Here is a 14990-nt window from a genome sequence, read left to right on the forward strand (position 1 = left end):
GCTTCCGGCTGATATATAACACTGGGTGTAAAAAACCTCCTTCTCCCTCCTGTGCCAGCACTGCCCCTAAACCAACACCTGAAGCGTCCGTCATTAAATTAAAAGGGCAAAAGAAATCAGGTGCTTTTAAAATGGGCTCTGTCATTAGAGCAGCCTTTAAAAGTTCAAAAGCTTGTTGACACTGTGTGGTCCAGATAATCTTGTCCGGGCGGCTTTTCTTCGTACAGTCACTCAACACAGCCGCGTGAGTGCTGAACTGGGGGATAAAACGCCTATAATAACCTATAGCTCCTATAAAGGCACGCACCTGCTTCTTAGTTTTGGGAGCCGGCCAGCTTCTGATGGCTTCCACTTTGTTAGTATCTGGCCTGATCACTCCCCCTCCGAGAACATGGCCTAAGTATTTAACCTGTCTTTTCCCCATCTGACACTTAGCCGCTTTTACTGTTAAACCTGCCGCTTTTATCCTCTGGAAAACCACACTTAGGTGTTGTAAGTGATCTCTCCACGATGGGCTAAATACCGCTATGTCGTCAATGTAAGCAAGGGCGAACGTTTGCAGACCCCTTAGCATCCTATCGATGAGTCGCTGGAACGTGGCTGCCGCGTTCTTTAATCCAAAAGGCAACACTTTAAATTCAAACAACCCATCTCTAGTGATGAAAGCGGTTTTGGGCTTGTCTAAGGGATCCATTTCCACTTGCCAGTACCCTTTTGTTAAGTCAAGTGTAGATATATAATTCGCTTTTCCTATGGTCTCAACCAAGTCGTCCACCCGTGGCATGGGGTAAACGTCCGGCACGGTCACCTGGTTCAACTTTCTGAAGTCTACACAGGGACGAAAGGTATTGTCTGGCTTCCTGACCAAGAGCAGGGGCGATGACCAGGGGCTGTAAGAGGGCTCAATCAATCCCAGTGCAAGCATCTCCCTGATCTCTGAAGAGACCAAGTCGGCGTGCTCCCCCGTCACTCTGTAAGGAGGGGTAGCTATGGGTCTTGCTTCCCCCGTATCTATTTTATGAGTTGCTAGGTTGGTCCTCCCTGGGATGTTTGAGAAGATCTGAGCAAACTGAGCAAGGACTATTTTTAACTGCTCCTTTTGCTCTGGGGTCAGACCTTCGTCGAATGACACCTCTGCTAGAGTTGTGCCCTTACTTAGCTCTCCCCACCCAGTTAAATGAATCCCTTGGGTCACCTTCCCCTTTACTTGTAACACCAACTTATTTCTGTCAAAATAAGGCTTAAGTAAATTTACATGAAAGTTTTTACATCGGTTCCCTTCCCCATCTAACTCTACCAAATAGTTCACCGCAGATATCCTCTCGACCACTTTGAAGGGACCGTCCCACGACATCTCCAACTTCTTTCGACGTCTTGTTCTTAACACGAGCACACTGTCACCAGGCTGGAAAGATCTGTCTCTTGCGTGTGCATCATACCACTGCTTCTGTCGACGCTGTGCCTGTTGCAAGTTGTGAGCAGCTTGCTCCCGTAGCTCTTGAAGGTCGCTCTGCAGCTCCTGTAGATACGTCACAACATCAGGGCTGTCGATCTGCTCCTCCCCTGACCACGCTGCTTTCATCAAGTCTAGGGGTCCTCGTGGCTGTCGTCCAAATAGGAGTTCAAAAGGACTGAACCCTGTGCTCTCCTGCGGCACTTCGCGATAACCAAATAGGAAGTGTTGCAGCCTCTCATCCCAGTCGTTAGGATGATTGATGGAATAGGTTTTTAGCATCCGGCTCAGGGTCGAATTAAATTTCTCCGTCAAGCCATTCGACTGTGGATGATAAGCCGTCGTTTTAACATGCTTAATCCCACAAAGAGTTAAAAGCTCTTCCATGGTCTTGGACGTGAAGGATGTCCCTAAATCTGTTATAATTTCTTTGGGGAATCCCAGCCTTAAGAATACCGACATGAGGGCTTTTGCTACAGTCTTGGAATCAATGTCCTTTAGAGGTATTGCTTCTGGATAGCGCGTAGCATAATCTACGAGGCATAAAATAAACTTATTCCCCCTTTTTGTAACTCTGGAGATAGGCCCGAGGATGTCCACTCCTACTCTGGAAAAGGGCTCAGTAATTACAGGAATAGACTGTAACAAGCCTCGCGTTTTGTCCGCTCTTTTGCCTGCTTTTTGGCAGATCACACAGGACTTGCAATACTCTTTGATGTCCTTGCCCATCCCAGGCCAGTAAAACCTTGCTTGGATTCTATCACTAGTCTTTCTAATGCCTAGATGCGCTGCTGAGGGTGCGTCGTGTGCCATTTGTAGCACTTGCAACCGGTAAGCTCTTGGCAACACTAACTGTTTCTTCCTTTCCCAAACCGCAGCAGTTTTCCTCCTCCTAGAAATTCTATACAGTCTTCCCTCAATGGTGGTAAATAGGCAGGGGTTCTCCACAGTTACTTCTGCAGTAGGACTTTGTGCTTTACCCCACAGCTCTTTTATAGTTTCATCCTCTTTTTGATCACTCAAGAATTGGGCACCGTGCTCCTGGACCACTGGCACGCTAATCAGCCCTTCATCCTCACCAGGCTCTATGGGTGACTCTATAACTGCAGGAGGATTACTCTCAGTGACTTGAGACTGTGACCTAGTTATCACTTGAATACGGTGCTTCTGACTAGCTAGGTCATTCCCTATTAAAAAGGGTACCTCCAATTCATTTAGGATTCCTACTCTCCATTTGCCACAAAATCCTTTGTAGGTAATATCAACTTCAGCTAATGGTACTTCAAAATGTGGCCCCCATATGCCTTTTAAACTATAGGACTGACCCTTGAGGTACTGCTCCTTTGGAACAAATTGTGATTTGACAAGTGAGACTTCTGCTCCTGTGTCCCTCAAACCTAAACAAGACTGACCATTTAATTCAATTGGCTCCATGTAATCTTGGTTGCACTCCTGCTCAGCCCTCCAGACCTGTAAGACCTTAGAAGTAGTCTCAGCTGGACTGTCCGCTTTCTCTGAGCCTTCTGTCTGAGGCGAGCTATTTTCCTGTGACTGCATTACCAGTTTTACTTGTTTAGCTGCAGTAGGTGTAGTTTGCGACTTAACCAGCAGGGGGCACCTGGCACGTACATGGCCCTCACGATTACAGAAAAAACAAGTGATTTTCTTAGACCCTGTCTTGTCAGAAACTGATTCCCTGACAGGAAAATTTTCTTGCCTGTCTTTATTTTCTCTGTTTCTCCATGGATTACCCTTCTGTGAGTGTTTTGGGAATGCTATTTCATTGAAATCTCCTTGTAGTTCGTCTAAGACCTCAGCAACCCGTGCCACAGTTTTCAGTTTTTTATCCCTCAAGAACCAACGTAAATTGCTAGGGATTTGCTTAAAAAATTGTTCTAAACAAATTAATTGTTTTAACTCATCAAAGTCCTTCACTCCACTCCCTTGAATCCATCTGTCAAGTAATTTATCTAAGCGGCTAGCTAGTTGGGCATAAGTCTCTTTATGTTCCTTTTTTGCCTCACGAAAAGCCTTTCTGCTTTGTTCAGCCGTGAGCCCACATCGAACCCTGACCCTTTGCTTAAATACTTGGTAACTTGACAGCTCTTCTTCCCTCAGGTCAGCATAAATTTCACTTAGTATCCCACAAATTTGAGGTCTTAAATAAAGCATCCAGTTCTCCTCAGGTATTTGAAATTCCACACAAACGCGTTCGAAGGTAAATAGAAACGATTCGACATTATCGTCTTTTCCAAATTTGGGGAACCTTTTTAAATTAATTGCGATACTATCATTATTAACTGGGCTACTAGTTAATTCTGATCGCAAACGTATCTCTTCAAGCTTCATTCTGTCCTGTTCTAATTGAACCCTTAATCTCTCGGACTGCATTCTCTCCTCAGCTTCCATTCTAGCTTTTTCCCTCTCACTTTCAGCTTCAATCCTAGCTCTTTCTCTCTCACTTTCAATTCTGGCTTTTTCCCTCTCACTTTCAGCTTCAATCCTAGCTTTTTCTCTCTCACTTTCAATTCTAGCTTTTTCCCTCTCACTTTCAGCTGCTATCTTTTCCCTCTCAGCTTCAATTCGGGCCATCTCAATTCGTAGTTTCATCAGTTCTACCTCAGAACCTGGGCTTCCCTCAGCCCCCTCCGTTCTTTCATCTCCTTTTGCCTCTCTGGGTTTTCTTACGTGAGTCATTTTCCTCACAGGAAAATCCTGACAGACTCAAACCAAGCTAGGCGCGTGAGCTTTTAATTTCGATCACGACGCTGCCACCAAAAATGTGACGACCCGTGTCCCACTCTGCCTTACTATCACTGCGACACAGGAATCCAGAGGGGAAAACACCCACCCTCTGGTCCTGCCGCCTCAAAAATAAACCCCCTTTTACTAATGGGATTCTTAGTAAGGAGAGCCTTCCAGCTTGCGTGGCCTGGTACCTTAAGAAACTCTAGGCTGTCCCCCAGGAATAACCTCTTGCCTCCAGTAAAGGGTCTCCCTCAGTTGGATTTCCCCACTGTAGAAGTTTGCCCTATGCACTCTGGCAACTTCTTGGCACCTCAGGTTACCCTTCTAAGCCTCCTCCGTGTAACTTCAGGACACAAACCACTACCTCCCTGCCTGAGGTGAGTTTTGCCCTCTCTTGAGTCACCACGGCTGTGAGTCCTGGTACCTCGCTGGAAAAATACAGACGGACCTCTTGTTGGCAAAAACAGAGATGAAGTTTTATTGTGTTAAAAACATAAGTGATTCTTTAACGTGTCATTTATTAATTAGCTTTGTTCCAGTTGTACAAAATAAACTCAGTCAAACATTTAACTTTAAGTTTTCCTAGCCTCTTAACTGTCTTCATACAAGCCACCTCATAACACCACACCACACCTTCCTCCCTCTCCCTCCTCACTAACCAAACCGACTCTCCCTCCTTTTTTAAAACCGGGCACAGTCCCGCCCCCATCAGAGTTCTATGCCAGTCAGGCTGGAGGTGGGTTAACTCTTTGCCGGCCGGGCAGAAATAAACATTTTAAAAGTGCTTCAATTTGTCACAAGTACACAGATATATTTATTTGTTGCGCAACAGGTTCAAACGTCAGTAAGAACCCCGAGCATACGGTGACATTCCTTTTAAAACTTCCCACGGTAGCCCATAAGACATTGCATACAGTGTCACCGAAACGTCATTTTTACATCAATAGAACATCAAAAGGGGAAGGGTTATACATGATTAAAGTAAACAGACATAGTTACAGTTAGGTGGTCGTGTTGGTCTGCCGTAGTCAAAACAAAATAAAAGAAGAGAGAGCAGTACATGTGAAAAGGATCTAGGAGTCCTGGTAGACCACAAACTTGACATGAGTCAACAGTGTGATGCAGCAGCTAAAAAAGCCAATGCAATTCTGGGCTGCATCAATAGGAGTATAGCATCTAGATCAAGGGAAGTAATAGTACCACTGTATTCTGCTCTGGTCAGACCTCACCTGGAGTACTGTGTCCAGTTCTGGGCACCACAGTTCAAGAAGGATACTGACAAGCTGGAATGTGTCCAGAGGAGAGCAACCAAAATGGTCAAAGGCCTGGAAACGATGTCTTATAAGGAACGGCTTAGGGAGCTGGGTATGTTTAGCCTGGAGAAGAGAAGGTTAAGGGGTGATATGATAGCCATGTTCAAATATATAAAAGGGTGTCATATAGAGGAGGGAGAAAGGTTGTTTTCTGCTGCTCCAGAGAAGCGGACACAGAGCAATGGATTCAAGCTACAAGAAAGAAGATTCCACCTAAACATTAGGAAGAACTTTCTGACAGTAAGAGCTGTTCGGCAGTGGAATTTGCTGCCAAGGAGTGTGGTGGAGTCTCCTTCTTTGGAGGTCTTTAAGCAGAGGCTTGACAGGCATATGTCAAGAATGTTTTGGTGGTGTTTCCTGCTTGGCAGGGGGTTGGACTGGATGGCCCTTGTGGTCTCTTCCAACTCTATGATTCTATGATTCTATGACCCAGACCAGGACCCGGGAGATGACCCTACTTGCTGCGCTTGAATGGGGTGGTTGGGAAGCTGCTCTAGGGCATGACCTCTTGTGTGGGTGCTGGGTCAGGGCTGGTCTCTGGTAGTGGCAGCTGGCTGAGGGTGTCCACATGGCCCATCGCCTTCCCGGGCCGGCGGACCAGTGCATACTGGTAGCCAGCAAGGAAGATTGCTGGTAGCCAGCGAGGGCGTGGGGGGGGACAGTACTTTGGGGGGGGGTCTGCTTCTTGGGGGTGAACAGGCCAAGTAGTGGCTTGTGATCGGTCACCACAGTAAAGGGGTGTCCGTAGAAGAAATTGTGAATTTTTTTTACTCCCTTCATGATTGCCAGACCCTCCTCGTCAATCTGCGAGTAGTTCTGCTCAGCTGCGGAGACAGTCTGGGAAAAGTATGCCACCGGCATCTCCCTCCAGTCCAGGATGGCACCGACGCCATAGGGTGAGGCATCGCATGCCAGCACCACTTGCGGTCTCTTGTCAAAGTGCGCCAGGACTGAGTTTGAGATGAGCAAGTCCTTGACTGCGTGGAACGCGGACTCCTGGTGCTGCCCCCCCCACCCATGGGGCCCGCTTGTCTACCTTTGTCTATTGCATTTCTATCCCACTCCCCCCCCTGTTGCTTAAGGTGGTGACAATGGTTCTCCCTTTCCACCCTTAACCCACACAACGGCCTTGTGAGGAAGGCTTAAACTGAGGGGCAGTGACTGGCCCAAGGGACTTCCGCTGGTGCTGTGTTTCAGTTTGGGCTTTTTTTGTCCTTGCTCTTCCCCCCTGGAAAAAAACCCCCTCATTTTACCGCTGAATTGGTGGAACAATTGCCTCTAATTCAGTGGTAAAATGCGGATTTTGCTCGGCGAAAGAGCTGGGGCAGAAACAAAACTGTTTGGACCTGGAGCTTTCAGGCATGCAACTGCGGCTGGAAAATGAGGTTTGGCTGCATCTCCAGGGAATGCCATGGCTTCAGGAATCCCTTTCACCTGGTGCAGGTAAGCCTGGCTTACCCAATAGAGCAGGCACATGCAAAGTCCGGCCTAATCCAGTCTGCCGGTTGGTTTAATCTGGCCCCTGTTACAGTTTATTTCCTGGGGTAAAATCCCCCCAAACCCCAACAACTTTGGTCAGCCCTCACGCATGTTCACTCCATCCAATCTGGCCCTCTTTGAAAAAAAAAGTTTGGACACCCCTGCAATAGATCCTTGCAGCTTCCTGGGAACAGCCTGGATCTGCAGCTGAAATAACAGAAGCAGATCATAGCAGGTGACACAAATAATTCAGGAGAGCTGTTGCTTTGGGTTGCGAAAAGCAGCACACCAACACTCACCTGTTTATCCATTCATTCATTCATGGGTTTATTCATTTTGAAAACTTTGATTTATTTATTTGATTAAAAAGTGTCACAATCAAGCTGTTTGCAGCATTAAGCTCCCATTTGGATGCAACTTCATATCCAGGTTGAGAAACTCCAAGGATACAGCGGCGAAGCAATGAGATGAATTTTGCGCACGTGATCCATTATGGGCGAAGTTAGAAGAAGAAGAAAATCAAATGGGGAGAAGATGCATTTCGTTTGTTTCCAGCAAAGGACGGGTCGTGGGCTCTGAGATCTGGCAGGGACAGCCCACCCACCATGCCCACGGGCACCCCTGGCATTGCCACCTGAGCCTGGCAGTCCTTAACAGCCCTCGGCTGCTACTCTTCCAATGGTTGAGCTAGGGACCTCTTCCATTTGTAAGAAACTTCGCCCTCGGGTGGCACCGCATCCTGGAACTCAATCCATGATGGGGGGGTGCGAATCATGGCCCATGGCCTGTACATCTGCCTGTGCCAAGCTGGGGCCCTTGTCCTCAGACGCCACCTTCCCGTCTGCATGGACCATGAAGGTGTTACATCCCAGACTTGGCCCTGGGGGAGAGCTGAGGCACCCAGTTCCATGGGCCTCTTTCTGGGAGGAATGTACCATACATTGGGCCTGGTTATGCGCCATCGTGTACGACGGGAGTTGTGTATTGGTGTATACCAGACCGTAGGAGGGGTCTGAGGGGTGGTTTTGGGGGGTCCCCAAGGTCTGGTAGTGTACCAGGCAACTGGAGGGGGCCTGGGAAATAGAACATTCACATTTTGACCTGGTTGGGACTGTGGCCTTGGAAATGGGGGCGGCAGTGGCGTAGTCTGAGACTCTGCCATTAGCGGTTCGTGGTTGGGTTGAGAAAAGTCCATGTTGGTTGTCTTCTTGATCCAGTCAAGGTAGAACTGTGTGGAGATGTAGACCCCTGGTTTCTTTTCCTGGCCGCAGAAAGACGGTCCCCAGCTGGTGATTCCAATTACCCAGTAGCGTTCGGACCTCTGCTCCCGGCACATGAGGGGACCACCACTGTCGCCCTGCAAGTGGGAGAGAAAAGGCTCCTGTGAGGGGAGCGTGTTGACAGCCCCATGGCTCAGAGGTGGAGCTGTGTAAGAGGGAAGGTTTGTGAAGATGTCATATGCAAACTCCGGCTGTGGCGTTGGACCTGTAACTGCACTTTTGCTCGTGCAAGCAATCCGTTGCTTTTCTCAGGATGAAGCAATGTGTAAGGAATGGTCCTTTAGAAGGTGTTGGGAGCTGTGAAATCATAGAGATGGAAGCGTTCACAGAGTTGCATCCTGCACCCTCAACCATCCATTGAGTCGATGGTTGGCCTAGGTGAACTTCCAAGGAAGCTCATCTAATCTAAGGGAAGGCTGTAGCTCAGAAACAGAGCCCCTGCTCTGCATGTTGAAGGTCATAGAATCGTGGAGTTGGAAGGGTCCCTGAGAATCCTCTAGTCCAACTCTTTGCAGCTGTCCCATATGGGGATCGAACCAGCAACCTTGAGTTTCTTAGCACCACACTTGAACAAAGTCAGCTATTCAGGACAAAGAAGGGCTTTTTGTGTCTGCTGAGAACCAAAATGAGGTGAGCTGTTTGGAGGGCAGCTGTGCTCATCACTAGAACACCACCGTCAGTCTCTTGCGGCATCTCCAGAAATGTGGCCGCTGTTGGTGACACCCTTCCACTGTGGGATTTTCTCTTTCGACAAATACTTAACGTAGAATTGAGCCCACCTTCCTGGTGGTTTGGCCAGTAAAGGACTCCTATCCACCACTGAGGCAATGACCCCTATTTGGGTTGTGACTCCTTCTGAGCCCAGATGCTGAGGGTGGCAGCCTCTTGAGCAGAGCTTTGAGGGATGCTGAGGGCAAAGGGGATCATTTTCATCTGCCCTGTGTCTGTTAAGGAAGACCCCTGAATTCCAAGGAGGACATTCATGTTATCCGGATGCCTTATGCTGAGTTTTCTGCTGGTGAATCTCGCCCGGCATTTTCTGCTCTGGCCAGTGGCAGCTCTCCAAGGATTTGTCCTCGGAGGGGCCTTCTCCTCATCTCATGGCTGCTGCCTGAGATGCTGCAGGCTGAATTGCAGGGAAATTTTGCATGTTCAGAGGAAGTGCTCTACTGTTCCAGGAGCACCGGAAAGTTTCACCCCCACACCAAAATTGTAGCCTTGATTTTGAGGGAGCTTCACCCACCTTGCAAGTAGCTATGCCTCCTTGTATGTGTCCAGCGCAGATGTTCTCCTCGAGGATGGCCTGGGACCACCAGTCTGGCTTGCTGCAAATCGCCTCGGGGATGATGTCAACGGGACCTTCCTGCATGATGTCAGCCTTTTGCCCCGCTGAGAGCAGAAAGGGAAAGTGGGGGGAGGGGGAGGATCAGTTCAGATTCCACTCCCCACCCCACCTGCACCGCCAGGACCAATGGAGAGAGGCATGAAGGCATGTGCAGCATAATCACTCCCCTAAAACCTAGTTGATGGACTGGGGGTGGATCAGAGACAAGGATATGTCAGGCTGCAGAGTAGGTGAGCTCCTTGTTTCTGGGGGCCCTTGGAAGACCCTAAGATTCCACCTGTTTCCACCTGAAACCACATCCCTCCCCCTTTAGAACAAAACACATTTGGACCAATATGGCAAACCCCTTCTGGTCTCAGGAAAATGCCGGCTTTAGTGTTTCACTCGTTCCTCTATTGTTTCCAGAGAATATCCCAGGGAATTTGTTGGGGTTCACTTGTTTGCGATAGGTTAACCCAGGGGTCAGCAAACTTTTCCAGCAGGGGGCCGGTCCACTGTCCCTCAGACCTTGTGCGGGGCCGGACTATATTTTGAAAAGAATATATGAACAAATTCCTATGCCCCACAAATAACCCAAGGATGCATTTTAAATAAAAGGACACATTCTACTCATGTAAAAACACCAGGCAGGCCCCACAAATAACCCAGAGATCATTTTAAATAAAAGGACATATTCTACTCATGTAAAAACATGCTGATTTCCAGACCGTCCGCGGGACGGATTTAGAAAGCGATTGGGCCGCATCCGGCCCCCGGGCCTTAGTTTGGGGACCCTGGGTTTACCTGTCAACTTCTGTTTTCCTCGTTATTTTTCTATGTTTAGTTTGGATCTCCCTGTTCATACATCAGTTTGTGAAGGTTTTTTAAAACCCATGAAAATTCACCAGGCATTTGGATACAAATTTCTCCTAAGAGAAACCTTTCTGCAAAGCCATTTCCCCTAATATAATGCCTTTTTGTACATTATTTTCACAAATACAGGAAGTTTTTAATGCACAATCCACTCTAGCACATCCCTCTTGGTACACGGCCATCCTACTATCTCTCCATCCGTCCCAGTATTGCATACACTGAGTGACAGCAGCGTTAGACAGGAGTTTCCACCAGCCTTACCCAGATATTGAAACTCATTCTTCTGCATGCAAAGCCATCATTATTGAGCTGAGTTTTGTGGGCAAGCATCTATGTCTGGAGAAGGTGCTCTACCCAGAAGCCCTGAAGTGGAATGGCTCTCAAAACCAACCATCTCCATGCACACACCTGCCTTACGCCTAAGACTAAGGACTTCTGATGAACACAGCCCAACCATATCTACCAACTTCCAGACCAACCTCCTACAACACAGGAATCAAGATTCATGACTGCAATTGTGGCCACTGTAATTTTCACCATGACTACCATTGCTATTATGTTTTTTTTTTTTGGGTGAAACTGATTGGCAGGGAAGGTATGGTCTGCAAATTTACTTAAGGCACACAGCCATGCCATTCCTTCTGGTGGGGGGTGGGGCTGGTTTCCCTTAAGATCTCACTTATCGAGTCCATGATTCCAAAACCGCTGACGTAGCAGTGCTTGAGCAAGGAAACCACCATGCTGTCCTCTGGCAAGCAGGCTGGCTGGATATAGTCTGTGCAGTTGACTGGCTCGTTCAGCTCCACCAAGGAAATGTCGTTGTGCACTTTGTTGTTGGAACCGCGCTTGTAGAGCTTGTGGTTCACCAGCCTCTTGATTGAGCGCCTCTGGGCATCAGGGCCGGGTTTGGAGACACGGTGAGCGCCAATCGACAGTCTTATGAATCGTATTTGCCTGGAACAAATAACGCAAACAGGGTGGGGGGGGGACTGTGCTCCTGAACAAAATGAACGTTAGCCGAAGTTGGGTGGATGTTGGAGTACAGGCAGCACAGCTGGGTCTGAGGAGAGAGGGGAGAAGGCCGGCCTCACTGCCCTTTGCCTCATTCCCTTTCCCCAATTTGGTTCTGACCTGCACATCTTTCCCTTCTCACATAATGCCACTAGCTGGATTTAGCAAACCGGACACAAACAAGTTGCTCATCGGCGGTCCCTCATCAAACTGGGGCAACATTATAAGTGGAGCAATGAAAAGTTGCTTTGATCCATGACTTTGCTGAAGGGGTGGAGGGAAATTACATTTGGGGTGTCGGTTTTAGTTTCTATCATTTTTCTAATCTTCTCTGCGTCCTTTTTTTTTTTAAAGTCCTCTTAAAAATTCATCATCGTTTTAGTGTAAATTCCTCTTAATATACACATTTTTGCAGAGCAATTTGCCCCCAAACAATTGTTTTTGTACATTTCTTCATGAAATATTGCATTTTAAAGGACACTTTACCCCAAAGCATGCATTCTTACACACACTGCTATTCATTAATTCTGTTTAAAACCTCTAGTAAATATGCCAAGTGCTCTCCTTCATTTTTAGTGTAATAAATTGACTTTTCATCTACCTCTGCTGTTTTCCATTAAACCTTGGATTGTCAGATTCTGGAGCAGAAGTTTCTCATATAAGAACTCCAGAAAGGCTTGTCCAGTTTACAGATCTGTGGGCCTGTGTACGAACTGAAAACTTCAGTAACACTTCATAGTTGAAGGAGCCTATAGGATGAGTCTCAGAAACTTGAATCAAACAGAAGGGGGCCACCTTAGTCCTAGTGTCCTTCTTTCAGGTTTTGCAGGAGAACTGCTAGACCAGGCATGTCCACCTTCAAGTAGGTTGTGATCTACTATCCAGTATCAGAAACTGGCAGTGATCCACCACTCTTCGAAGTCATTTAAGTTTATGAAATAAATAAATAAACGGATCTCTATTTCACAAACGCAGTAGTTATGTTTGGCTATCATAATGACAGACCCAAATAGTTAATAGGTGGATGAGTAAATGAACAAGTGAGAAAAGTCGAACTATATTTTTACATTAGTTTACAAGGATCTGAGGAGACAGTTGGCGCGCAAAGGGCTTCTCTCTCTTCCTCCTCCCAAAGCACAGAGCGGGCAGCGGGGAAGGGAGGCAAGTGACTTTGGAGGAAGAAGGCTTGGCTGGAGGAGGAGGAGGAGGAGGAGGAGGAGGAGGAGGAGCTCAGGCTTGCATGAGACTGGCAGCAGAGAAAGGGTTTTCTTTCTCAGCCCGCGATCGACCAAGATCTGTCCCTTGATTGATAAGTCGATTGCGATTGACCTGTTGGACATGCCTGAAATAGACTATCTGGACCCTGAGTTCTGATCCAGCAGGGCAGTTCCTGGGCTTCTGATTCCGTTGTCCTAAGAGGATGTTTCTGAGTTTTGATGCTCTGCAATGCTGACAGCAGCTACCCCTCTGAATGCAGAAGGTGGGACTGTGTTCCCCTGAGATGCCCCCGCCCTGGATGCCACATTTGCAGACCCCATGACAACACTTCTTGGGAACCCTTTGCTTACTTTGGTTTCTGAAAGCAGTGGGCTGCACTGAGGACCCATCGAGGGCTGATCAGGGAACCTCCACAGAAATTGGTGTATCCTTTTCGTGTCAGAACTTGGAAGCTGACCATCCAGGGCCACGTTCCGGGGAGAACGTTGCTGCCGCCCACAACCCGGAGGAGGTTATGGCTGCCTGCCAGGGGACGCCTTCCGCAGACTCCGCTGGAAAGCAAGGCACAGATTGCCATCTACAGAGGATCAGAGTCATTGTATATATATATCACCTCCCCCCAGTTTGCTCCAAATACTGGACAGTCCCCTCCTCTTGGCCATCTTGGGAAGAGAGGGATGAAACTGGAGATGTCCAGCTGCACTTCTGGATGCTTCCCAAATGACACTCATTCCAAGACTTTTTAGACAGTGGAGGGAACCATTCAAAAATGGACTGTTCAGCAAATCCAAATTAGTAAACAATTTTCTACCCCTCTCTCCCACCCTCCCTCTGTCCTCTTTCTAGAAAAGAAAGATTTCCTTTTGTCTGTCCCCTTGACTGGTCCACCATTCTGCTTCCTTAGGTGACCCAGATGGATTCTTATATTCCGAGAGAGGGACAAACATGCCCTCTGAGAAGAGACTCTGTCTTTGACCCACCACAATATGAAGGGGAGCGAGAGCAGCCAGGGGCTCCGTTGTACTTCCCTCCTCTTCAAGACCACATCCAGAAGGAGTTGGTGGGTGGGTTTCCCCCTCCTGCCTCCTTGCCATGTCTGCCCTCTATCCCCACTTACTCGCAAGTGGATTCCTCGGCATGGGAGGGTCGGAAAGCAGTGAGGGCCAGAACGGGGAGGAGCCACCACCCCATCCTTCTTCCAGCTCCAGGTGTTGCTCCTTCCTCCATGTTTTCCTGGAATCCATGACATCACAAAACGGAAGATCTGTCAGATCTGCAGGGGGAGAATCTGACATCATCACAAGTTCTCTTCTCTTCTCTTCTCTTCTCTTCTCTTCTCTTCTCTTCTCTTCTCTTCTCTTCTCTTCTCTTCTCTTCTCTTCTCTTCTCTTGAACAACCCTTCCGTTTGAGAGAAGTGTTTATGTGCCCAGAAGCATGGAAAGAGCAAGGCTTGCAGCTGACTTTCTGCCCCATGGAGTGGGCATCCTGTCATGCGGATCCCTGCAGGCGTTGGCCAACAGCAACATCCATTCTTTGCAGCACAGGGTGCCCTTCCTTGTGCCTACAGGAGTGCCAGAGTGCCAAGGCAAGGCACCCATTATAGTCCTAGAAAGAGAAGCAATGGCTCCGTGCTCAAAAACCCTATGTTCTGGAGACAAGTTGTGTGTGTAAAGGGCTCCTTTCTGTTCCATGTGCCCCTTTCTTCCTGCATTACCTGTGCACACTCAAACTGTGTACAACAGGGTCCCTATTTTCCAGGGACATTCCTGGATTTACGGGAGCTGACCCAGGTTCTGATTTGATCTCGAAATGTCCCGCTTTTCCTTGGGATGTCCCTATTTTCATCAGAGAAATGTTGGAAGGTAAGGAGTTATGTGACCCCCTGGGGCAAGGAGATAAGTAACTATACAACTTTTAGAAGACATAGCTATGATTTGTCCGTTGAAACTAGCGTCCAGGCACAATTTCCGAAATTTTGTAAATATTCTCAGGAAAACCCAGGTGTATGGCAAACCGTATCGGAGTGTTGATTTATTGGCAAATTTCAAAGAGGAGAAAAGCTCGAAATTTTCACTTTTTGAAATATGGCAGCCCTATTTTATGCACGTCTTTGGGGGCCATGCTCCCACACTAGTCATGTGACTCAAGCAAGAGTCAAAATGGGACGTCCTGGGATCCAATCAGAAGCTGGAATGGCTTTTGTAATTCTGGGATGTCCTGCTCAATGTGTGACTGTTGAGGGGTATGCGCTGTGAGAACAGGATGCTGGACCAGATGGGCCATGGGCCGG

The 14990-nt window shown here is 47.9% G+C and overlaps 1 protein-coding gene across 1 annotated transcript; it reads right to left on the reverse strand.

Annotated features, from left to right (window-relative positions):
• Window positions 1-6716: 6716 nt before the first annotated feature.
• Window positions 6717-10862, reverse strand: LOC148684698 (uncharacterized). Its single transcript, XM_088676518.1, has 2 exons — window positions 9517-10862; window positions 6717-8350 (listed from the first exon to the last, which is right to left on the reverse strand). Exons 1-2 carry the CDS (start codon window positions 9640-9642, stop codon window positions 7661-7663), a joined length of 816 nt encoding a protein of 271 aa, XP_088532644.1. The 5' UTR covers window positions 9643-10862; the 3' UTR covers window positions 6717-7660.
• Window positions 10863-14990: the final 4128 nt, after the last annotated feature.

The sequence above is a fragment of the Zootoca vivipara genome, chromosome 9, assembly GCF_965207765.1.
Source record: "Zootoca vivipara chromosome 9, rZooViv2.hap1.1, whole genome shotgun sequence".
Taxonomy (NCBI): Eukaryota; Metazoa; Chordata; class Lepidosauria; order Squamata; family Lacertidae; genus Zootoca; species Zootoca vivipara.

Bases quoted from the DNA above. Each gene is read 5' to 3' on its own strand.
- LOC148684698 (XM_088676518.1), bottom strand. From the start codon at position 9,642: ATGCAGGAAGGTCCCGTTGACATCATCCCCGAGGCGATTTGCAGCAAG. The intron at 8,351-9,516 runs GTGGGTGAAGCT...TCCCACTTGCAG, and splicing joins GAGGCATAGCTACTTGCAAG to GGCGACAGTGGTGGTCCCCT.